General features: G+C 37.3%; 1 protein-coding gene across 1 annotated transcript in view; it reads left to right on the top strand.

Moving 5' to 3' along the window:
* Window positions 1–10,621, top strand: part of RFT1 (RFT1 homolog) — a 19,127-nt gene extending 8,506 nt beyond the window's left edge. The window contains exons 9-13 of the mRNA XM_009639357.2: window positions 1,473–1,603; window positions 2,837–2,981; window positions 5,178–5,283; window positions 6,628–6,877; window positions 7,762–10,621. Coding sequence (XP_009637652.1) covers window positions 1,473–1,603; window positions 2,837–2,981; window positions 5,178–5,283; window positions 6,628–6,877; window positions 7,762–7,926 — 797 coding nt within the window. The 3' untranslated portion in view covers window positions 7,927–10,621. The remainder of the gene's footprint in view (window positions 1–1,472; window positions 1,604–2,836; window positions 2,982–5,177; window positions 5,284–6,627; window positions 6,878–7,761) is intronic.
* Window positions 10,622–10,831: the final 210 nt, after the last annotated feature.

Raw genomic sequence — 10,831 nt, 5'->3', positions numbered from 1 at the left:
GGTACACTCTATCCCCTCGTCCAGGTCATTGATGAACAAGTTGAACAAGACCGGGCCGAGTACCGAGCCCTGGGGAACTCCACTAGCTACCGGCCTCCATCTGGACTCTGCCCCGCCGATCAGAACTCTCTGGGCCCTGTCATTCAGCCAGTTCCGAATCCACCTCACTGTCCACTCATCCAACCCATACTTCGTGAGCTTCCTTATGAGGATGTTATGGGAAACAGTATCAAAAGCCTTGCTGAAGTCAAGGTAGACAACATCCACCGCTCTCCCTTTGTCTACCCAGCCGGTCATGCCATCATAGAAGGCTATCAGATTGGTCAGGCATGATTTCCCCTTGGTGAATCCGTGCTGGGTACTCCTGATGATCTTTTTGTCGTCCACTTGCTTGGAGAGGTCACTTAGAATGAGTTGTTCCATCACCTTTCCAGGGACAGAGGTGAGACTGACCGGCCTGTAGTTCCCTGGGTCCTCCTTCTTGCCCTTTTTGAAGACTGGAGTGACATTGGCTATCTTCCAGTCATCAGGCACCTCTCCTGTTCTCCACGACCTTTCATAGATGATGGAGAGTGGCTCCGCAATGACGTCTGACAGTTCCTTCAGCACTCGCGGGTGCATTCCGTCGGGGCCCATGGACTTGTGGGTGTCCAGCTTCCTTAAAAGATCCCTAACCTGATCCACATCAACAGAAGGAAGGTCTTCCTTTCTCCAAGCTAGCTCGCTTACCAGCCAGGACTGGGGGGCCTGAGGGTCAGCCTCGACAGTGAAGACTGAAGCAAAGAAGGCATTCAGTAGCTCTGCCTTCTCTGTATCTTCTGTCACCAGGGCACCCGTTTCATTCAGCAGCGGTCCCACATTACCCCTGGTCTTACGCTTACTGCTGACATACTTGAAGAAGCCCTTCTTGTTGTTCTTGATGTCCTTTGCCAAACTCAGTTCCAGGTGAGCCTTGGCCTTTCTGGTAGCTTCCCTACATGCTCTGGCAGCTTTCCTGTATGCCTCCCAAGTGGCCTGACCCTCCTTCCACATTCCATGGAGCTTACCCTTTTCTTTGAGTTTCACTAGGAGCTCCTTGTTCATCCATGCAGGCCTCTTACCTCGTTTACTTGATTTCCTGCTCACAGGGATGCACTGATCCTGAGCACAGAGGAAGAGCTGCTTAAACAGCAGCCAGCTCTCCTGGACTCCCCTACCTTCAAGAGCCATAGCCCACGGAATTCTTCCAAGCAGGTCCCTGAAGAGGCGTAGCTTTGCCATCTACAAGCAAGCAGTGTAATTTTGAGCTGTGTTTGCTGTGACACTCAGAATTTTTATGGAAAAGTGCTTTAATGTTGCACTAAGTTCCACTTGTTTTCTCTTTGTTTGGTGGAAATGCTAAATTAGAATTCATGTAATTGTTAAAGACTTGGAATTAAAATGTGTCTAAAAATATTACAGGTTGCTGCTATGTTGTTTTTTTTTTTTTTAAGGTGTATATGATATCGTGAATAATCTTGGTTCACTGGTGGCCAGGTTTATCTTTTTGCCTATTGAGGAGAGTTTTTATGTCTTTTTTGCTAAAGTGTTGGAAAGAGGGAAGAATGTAAAGGATCAGAAGCAGGTATGTTTATTTTGGATTAATTACATGTCAAATGCTTGATTTATGTTACAGACAGGTTGAATCACAGAAGTGTGACTGTCAGAAGTGTGTGTTTAAATTTGAGTATAAAGGCTGTTAAAATTGAAACATTTAAGTGGATAACAAAAATGTCGAGTTAGGCTGGACCAAAGAGAAAAGAAAATAGGTTAAAAAAAAAAAAAAGAAATAGAAATGAAGATACTCAGTGGTAAATACTGCCTTCTATTATAGCTGAAGCTTACATCAAAGTGTTTGGAGCAGATGATGTTAACCCTAATCTGCTGTGTATTTCCAGATGGGCAATTATTTAAAACATGAAAGCATGCTATTTCTATCAAATAAAGGCTGTCTAAAAATATTTGACTTCCTTGAAAATGCAAGTAGCTGTTAAGTTTTAAACAGTAATGTTTTCAGAAAGTGCAGTTTTGGGAAGAAAAGAATTATATTTTTCTTGAGCTTTTGAATTATATGTGGAATATCAATGGTTAAACAAACAAGAGCTTTGTTCCACAAAGTAACATTCATGCATGCTCTAGGTAAGAAATTCTTCATCAGTCATGAAAGCCAGCCTGGGCTTTTGTCTGATACTATGACAACTTTTTGCAGTAATCCTGCTACTTGCATCTTAGCACTCAGTTAAACAAATCCCATGCTTCAGGTCATCGGTGGACTAAGCAAGCTGTACATATATGTATATTTTATACATAGTGTGCCTGATGTATGTAACTAGCAAAATGGTTATGAGTTTTCATTGTATGTACCGAAATGACATCACAAGAATTACAAGAATGCTGCTTGTAATGAGGTGGTAGAACTGACAAGTTGCTTGTTCCAGTGTGGCAAATCCTGTAGTCCCATGCAGCAATAAAAATCTGGCCCTCCCGCTGCATCAAACTGTGGCCTGGGGCAGATGCTGTGCTGTTCTTTGCCATTTACTAACTTAAAGAGGTGCAAGTGCTGTTTGTGCATATACTTGAACAGAGATGTTCATGGCTAATATTTGTGTAGAATTTGTAATGTGTAAAACATAGAATGGAATAATAAATATATAAAGGTTGTTGCAAGTTAAGATCACATGTATGGATAATTCAGTAACAAAGGATAAGTTTCATGCCTTTTTACACTGTGAAAACTGATTGTCTTGAAGTAGCTTTTCTGAGTGAAAACAACTATTAGATTGATTCTGATTCACATGGTTGACTACATTTTTTTCAGGATGATTTGGCTATGGCTGCAAATGTATTAGAATTGCTGTTGAAACTTGTGCTTCTGATTGGCTTTACCATCACGGTTTTTGGCTATGCCTATTCTCAGCTGGCTCTGGATATTTATGGAGGCTCAATGCTCAGTTCTGGAACAGGTAAAGATTTATAGAACTGGCAAAAAAGCCGTTCTTTACAAAGAGAAACTGCAGCTATTATGAAATCCTGGGTAAATCAGCAGCTTTTTTTTTTTTTTTCCTGTAAAACTCTTATTGACATTAAAGTGTCTTAGTTTGTCTGAATCCTGAACTCATTGCCTTTGTAACAGCATCTTTAATATGTAGTCACCTTAAACTAAAATATAGTGAGGACCTCTAAATGAGTATGATCAGGTTTGGGGCTCTACCTTCCTGCAATTGCACATTGTTGGAAAAGAACATTTGAAAGGATTATTTGACTACTCCTTGATGTAAAATTGCTAACTCCAACTGTTTAAAACAACAACAACAAACCCCTCAAAAGCCCATACAACAAACTGGAACCAAAGAATCCATAGTTTTAGCATAAAAACAATAGTACTTTTTTTTAATAGCGCTAAAGCACATAATGGTAACAATCTTGCTATAGTTGCACATACTGAGGGGTAAGTTTTTCATATCCGTCCACAGAAGCAGTCAAGGAACTTGTAGGTCACCTTGAATTTTCAGGAGAGAAGGTAGAGGTTCATTTAATTCCTTCTCCTTGAAACACAAACACACAAATTGTAGCCTGGAGATTTCTTGGGTTCTTTCAGTGGTTTGTCAGTTGACTTACAGTAGCCCCTGCTAGGCAAAAAAATAACCTGCCTTTTGTAGCTGAGACCTGTGTAATGTCTTGGTTCCTAGCTGATCTGTCTTGGTTGAAGATCTAGCAGCTCTTCAGAGGAGCTTTTTTTGTTGCATTTCTGTCTGGAAATTTTGCCTGTATGCCATTGTGGGAGAATTCTTTCTTGCATTTTCCATTTCGCGTCTATTATAATTAAGAGAGAGTTACAGGGAAGATGAAAGCATGTGACAGTATATTGTATTGAAGACAGTTGCACCTGTCAGAGTTCTGCACCTTCAAACCATAACCTCGGAACTTTGCTTAAGGGGTATTAAAATTAATTGCAATTATCTTATTCAGTGTTAAGATCATTTGATATATTCTAACCCCATAGACACTTTTCTGTTTTAAAATGTTAAGCATTTAGATATTTTTGCTTTACACCCTTGCATGTTATTTGGAAGCTGGTGCTTGATTTGCATAGTGTTAAGGAAAACCCTGTGTCTGCATAACCAAGAAAAAATGTTAATAACTTTGGCGTGTTGTTTTGAGTTGTCTTGCTGATGGTTTTATCAGATTTGCTTCAAATTTTGAAAGCAAACGTTGTGAAACATTGTCATTATGGACCGTAGCAGCCAACTCTTTTTATGAGGATGTTTTCTGTCACTCTTTCTCTTCAAGAATGAGTGTCTGGGCTTAATCTTTTAGACGCGCTTACTTGACTGAGAAGGACTATCTTTAGCTATATGGATGCAAGTCAAGTGACTCACAGGTGGCTTTTGGTTTTTTTTACCTCATGATAACATGTGAAAATGAAATGTTGAGCACACGTACTGACCTATTTGACCAGATTTTCATGGATGTATTAATCTGGAATTTTTTTTTCTTTCCGAGTGCTCTCTATTCTAATATTTTTTAAGCAAACTTGAAAGTCTTCAGCTCTGCCCAACATCCGCAGTGTATTTAACTGCTCACTGGGCAGTTGTTCTTTAGGACTGAAACAGGAGGAGGCTCGGTAATACGAACTACATTGCTGCCATCACGAAGGATATTCATGGATGCACACTAACCTGTTAAAAAGCATGGGATTTTTTCCCCAGTGTCACACCAGTGTTACAACTTCTAAAAGACAAGAAAAAGATTAAGGTCTGAATGGAGAATTTTGAAGTCATGTATAAATTATCTCTGACCCATAAAAATCTGAATATTGTTTTTTATCTAGCACAATTTTGAATGTATTGAACAGCCTTTCTTTTTTTTTTTTACAATAGAATGTTTGGGTTCTGATAAATACTCATTTTTAATTAGGAAATCCCTTTATTAAAATACATTTTTGATGGCTATCTCTTCTGTTACTACAATAACTGCTATTCTGTTCTGGGTTTTACTTTTGTTTTTAATTTGCCTAGTTTGTTCTTGTCAAGACAAGAAACTTGTTCAGATTAACTTAAGTTTCCATTATTAGTGATAACATTGCAACTTTTATCTCTTAGAGTGTAAAAACAATGTGGTTTTATAAAAGAAATAATTAATCTTCTTGTGTTTTTTAGGACCAGATCTCCTCCGTTGTTACTCATTATATGTCCTCTTTCTTGCTATCAATGGAGTAACAGAATGTTTTACGTTTGCTTTGATGTGCAAGGAAGAGGTGGACAGGTAGGAAATAGTGTCCCCAGGATATTCCTGTGATTAAACTGCATACTGCTTGCTTGGAGTTCAGCATGTAAACAGAACAATTGTTATGCATGGATATGTGCTTGGAAATGCTTTTTTTCCAAAGAGCTAATTTCTTTCTGCAGTCACTTTAAGAACTATGTTTCTTGTTTCCAGAGCTAGGTGCAACAGAGATGGGCAAGCAAACATGCACTGCTTTTGTTTTTTATGTGCTTGTATTTGTTGATAAACATTGATCTTCTTAAAAATTTATTTGTAATGCCCTTATAAAGATATTGGTGCATTTGAAATCAGCATAAAAATATCCTGGCCCGCTGAAAACCAACTTCTTACTTAGCTGTCTGCATGTAGATTTAGATGCAGAAGCTTTAACAAATGTTTAAAAGTTTAGGTAAAAAGGTCAGAAATTAAGAAATAAAGATTGTTAAATTAGCTTTTGGTACATCACTAACTGGGAAAGTAATTTAAATGTGGTCTTGTTTTCTGTGCATAAGCACTTGAAGTTACAATTTTTAAGACAGACTATCACTTAAAACTCATTAAAATTTTGCAAGTGTTAAAATTTTCCATGTACAGTTACTACATATCGGGTCTACTACTGAATGATCTAAATGGTGGGTCTGAATTCAGTGGTTTCTCTACTTTAAGTAGGAGCTTGGACTAGGTGACCTCCTGATAGCCCTTCCAGCCTGGGTTATTTCTTGATTCTGTGTTTTTCCTGGGTTATTGACTTTGAAGCCTGGTTGCCTTCCCAGTGCTTTTGGGAAGCTTACGTAGCGGCTTTTTTCAAGCTATTTTTGCTTGCATAGCAGCTGTTCCTTACAAAGCCTTTCCAAATTAATTTCAGTGAGGTCTACTTTCCACAGTCAAAGTAGCAGCTTTTTAGACTTAGCAAGGGCTGCTTACAACCTCTTTAAAATATGAACTTGTTTTCAAAGCCACTGTTTGGAGCAGAAACTAAATGAAGCATCATTGTGTTGTTGAGCATTGTTTTTCTTTAATACATACCTAAAATAAAATAGCAAAACACCCACAAGTTTTTACATTAGTAATCATTGCTACTAAATATGACTTTTTGAAATGAGTATACAGCTGATTAGTAAAATAGAATTTCCTTCACATAATGTAGTTCTCGGTTTAATTTGTTTGATGTATTTTTCAGTCTTGCAATGATTTTTTTTTTTTTATTGACAACTCTATTCTCAAATTTATCTGGTAAGAGAATTTCTGTTCCTCACTTTAGAAAATTGTGGTATTTCTTCAAAGATAAAGTTAAATAAATACTGTAACGGTATACATTGTTAAATTGTTTCTCTTTCTTCCTAGGTACAATTTTGTTATGCTGGCCTTGTCCTTCACATTTCTGTGCATCTCTTATTTCTTGACCCACTGGCATGGCAGCATAGGCTTTATCCTTGCCAACTGCTTTAACATGGGTATTCGAATAGCTCACAGCATCCGCTATATCTATGATTACTTCAAAGAAAGCGCTTACAGACCTTTGACAGGCTTGCTTCCCTCACCATTTTTGGTACTTGTTTATATCATAAGTGGAGTAATCACTGGCTTCTCAGAGGTAAGCATCTTCCTCAAATTTTGCTTTCACTGTGAAAATTAGTGTCAAATGACTTTTGTGTCCACAAGCAGAGAAATACCATTAGCAAAAAAGGCTGATGAGGATAGGGTGGAAGACTTCCATTACAGGCAAGGTGAGATAAAATATTGGGAGATTTTGTCTGATACAGCTATCTCTGCCACCTGTAGAAGGTGTATCTGACAAGTAAAATAAAATGTAACACATTTCTGCTGTCTGTACATAAATCCATGTCCTTAGTTCTTAATCATAATTTAAATTTTGCAGGAGCACAAAGAAACTTCCTAAAAATTCTGTAATAAAAAGTGATAGAAGAAAAACAAGCAAAACAAGAATGGAAACAAAAATTACCAAGAGCACATTTATTCAGACTACAGGGTGATAATTGTGCAGACTAATTATTACAGAGATGGTAGCTTTTCGATGTCCAAAAATTTGAGATTGAAAATCCATTATGCCATAGAAAGGAGAGCTTTAGATTTTGGAATGGGAGATTTCCAGTGGGGTTTTCTTAGAAAACAGCCTAATACGTTTCTGTAAAGTAGCAGACTTGTGTGATAGCACCAGCAGAGTTTTCCTAATATCTCAATTAACATATTTCTGCATGCCAGATAATAGCAACTTCCACATTTACCAGGTATCTACTGAATGCTCGTTTTTTGCTGGCAGAATTTTCTTAAGCAAGCAAGTGTTGTGACTGCTTAAGATGACCTACTGTAGGATCAGTGCATGTGGCAAAACTGCCCTCAGCTTGATGGTGGTGTTGGCATGGTCAAAAGAGGTGCTGGACCTTATTTTTTATTGAGACAGTTTATCTACTTTGTGCTGACTGGTTTTCCTGTAATTGCTTGTTTCTTTTGTTGTAGGTGGTGTTCTGCTGCGATAAGGGCTGGATGGCAAGGCTGATTCATATCAGCATGGGAGCTCTGTGCTTTGCAGCAACCATCTTTACTATGTTCTGCACAGAGACCAAGCTGATCGACTTTGTCAGAAGCCAGTTCCTCTCCCGGTATTTGAAGAAAGGAACATGAAATGCTCATGTGCAGAACAGTTCTTGTACATGCTTGCAGTGAAGGGCTGTATTTTTTGCAGAAGATCAGCATGGAAAAAGATTTCCACATGAGTTTATTGGAAGCATTGATATTGGAGTGGCAGTGTAAAAGGTTGCCAACTGAATATTGTTTTGTCTTCTAAACTGGTCAGTACAGTGAAAGAGAGCTGAGTAATTTTCTCTATATGCATCATTCTTTTCTAAGCTTTTCTTCGAACAGCCTCTTTGGTAGTGAATGAAGATCTAAGATACACCCTTCTGACATAACTTAGTTGACAGACTTCAGCTAGAGAGCTCCCATTCTTACCAGTGGTGAGTATGTGTATGAAGGCATCCTATGGCTCACATCTTAAGATGTAATTAAGAATGCCCTTATTTGGCATGGTGGGCTGCTTCAGTGGTTAGAAAATAAATGGTCTGACAGCAAAACCCATGAAACAAAAAAAAGCTGAAGAAAACACTAGAGCAAGGATCATTAGCAATATAACTGTTACTGAAGTAGCACATAATGCAGTGCAGAGAGATTGAGTTGTCAGTGTTTTAAAGTGGTGAACAGAAAGTTCTGATGTTTACAAGAAAATTAATGGAATACACAGCATGTGTCTGTGCTATGTAAGGTTATTTCATTCAGCATATCATTCATTTATGAGGGTATTGATTAACTTGTTAAAAATACTCTGAAGCCTTAGCTAAAAGAAAAAGGGGGTTTGAGCAGTGTTTTACAGAAGGTAGTAAGTACAGTCACACAGATGCTGAAGTTGCAGAAGGTTATTCATAAAACTTCTTACTTTCACTCCATTGTTTTTTGGTTTTATCTGAGATTTTAAATGCCAGCACAAACAAATTTGTCTCAATAAAATTATTTTATCATGTCTGTGAAATTGAATGTTAAATATATTTAATAAGATTTCTTTCAAGGATTTATGCACGTTGAACACTTGGAAGCATTTTCTATCCAATAACATTTTGTTACAGCCAGTATTCCTTATGTCTTGTTCCTTCACTTGTTCAATCTTAACCTTTGTATTTTTTTTTTTTTAAATTGTTGAAAATTTGGAGTTTCAGAAGCTGTAAAATTAGATGTTAGACTGCTGGTGTAGGTCCACTTATTGCTGGTCTAGTTTGGCAGTTTCAGAATGTACAAGTGGCAGCTTTATAATGATCAGTGTTCCCTTTGCAGTGTTTGGATGGAACAAAAAATGTCAAGTGATGAAAAAGGTCTGCTCAGACATGTACAGTCAAAAGCTTTTAATTTAGTTATGTAGCAATTCCTCAGATTGTCAGACTGCTTAAAAGTTACTTCACTGTAATGGCATTGTGGAGTTCAGCCTGGTAATCGTAGCTCACATAGTGAAATACTTTCTAGATTAGGTGTTTTCAGTTTGGTACTGTTAGAAATGTTTTCTAAATTCTGGTAATTTTCATTTGGAGAATATCACCAGAGATACTTTATATGAGAATTTGGTGATTGAAAAATTATCACAGAGAAGCCAAAATGTAACAGTGGAAGAGAAAGGTGCAATTCCTTAGCTAATGATGGTGTCCACATTGCCTGGCTGGAAGGAAGTAGAGAGAGACTTGCTGATTGTTCTGAAGTTATCAAATCTGTCAAAATAAAACAAACTCTACATTATTCTGTCCTGTTCAGTGAAGTTGGTAGTTCTTTGCCTTTTAAATTTTTCTCTTCTGAGTTGTCTTGCAGCTTTTTTTTTTTCCTCACTTCTGTCAGGTATGGAGTTTGTTATGAAATACAGCTCCATATATTGCAGTGAGTTGAAATATCTTTATTAAAAATTGTCAATGCATACAGTTTCTTTTCCTTTGCTTGTTCATAATTAAAAAAAAAAATCCAAACCCCAAGACAGTTGAATTTGCAGATTTTTTTTGGGTCTATATTTTTCTGCATGACTTTGGGACCTTACTGTGGGACTATCTCAATCTGTACAGTGAATTTTAACTAATTTTTGGAATGAGGAATTTTGTATAGCCCTGCACTTAAAGTGCTTTGGAGACTGAAGAAACTTTTCATACAACATGAGCTTGAAGTTATGCTGTCTTTTTTAGTCTTATGATCCCAGCTGTATGGTGATACTACTTCTGCTGATAGTATTGTCATAAATAGGGCGATGTGAGGTCTCACTGTTCAAATAGTGGGCTGTTTAGTCTCATAAATCTTTTTTAACATAAACACTGTGTGTGCATTTTGAAGAGAAGTTACATTTTTAAACTAATTAGTTTGATTTCATATTGAAAAGAATTATAAGTTTCTCTTGTATCTCAGCAAGTGAAAATGCAATTTCATGTGAATCAGGAGGACATTTAAGGTGGCTTAATAGTTGCTCATTTGCAAATGATGGATACATTCCTCTTTTAAACTTGATCTGTGAGCAGTTCAGTGATGGCTGGGTTTTGTGGGTTTTTTTTGTTTTTTTTTTTTAATATATTTTTGTGGCAGGAAACTGCAAGGAGGGACAGGAAGTACAGATCTGTGAAGCTGTCTCCTGGTTTCTTATTTATCTCTGTGACCCTTAATGTGAAAGCTGTTAACTGCTTTATTTATGAAGAAGCAAACTCTGCTGAACTTGGGGACAAAGTTGAGATTGCACTTGACCAAATTTCCCTTTTGTTTGCTGTTCTGTCAGTCTGTCAAAGGCGCAATGGGATGCTTGTCTGTAAATTTCATAAAGCTGTTCTGCAGTGTTTTTCTGAAATTTCTGAAAAGGTTATGATTTCATACATTGTGTGATGTGTTGTTTTTTTTTAAATACTCAGATGAATGACATTCAAACAACTGTAAGATAAAATGGTTATATAATAGGATAATACCAAATAAAATTTATTTCCCTTACACTTTGTTTTTGTCTTCCAGTTGCAGGCTTACTGGA

This window comes from Egretta garzetta, unplaced genomic scaffold (assembly GCF_000687185.1).
Source record: "Egretta garzetta isolate BGI_Z169 unplaced genomic scaffold, ASM68718v1 scaffold215, whole genome shotgun sequence".
NCBI classification, from domain to species: Eukaryota; Metazoa; Chordata; class Aves; order Pelecaniformes; family Ardeidae; genus Egretta; species Egretta garzetta.
This window is presented reverse-complemented; position numbering and strand designations above follow the sequence as displayed.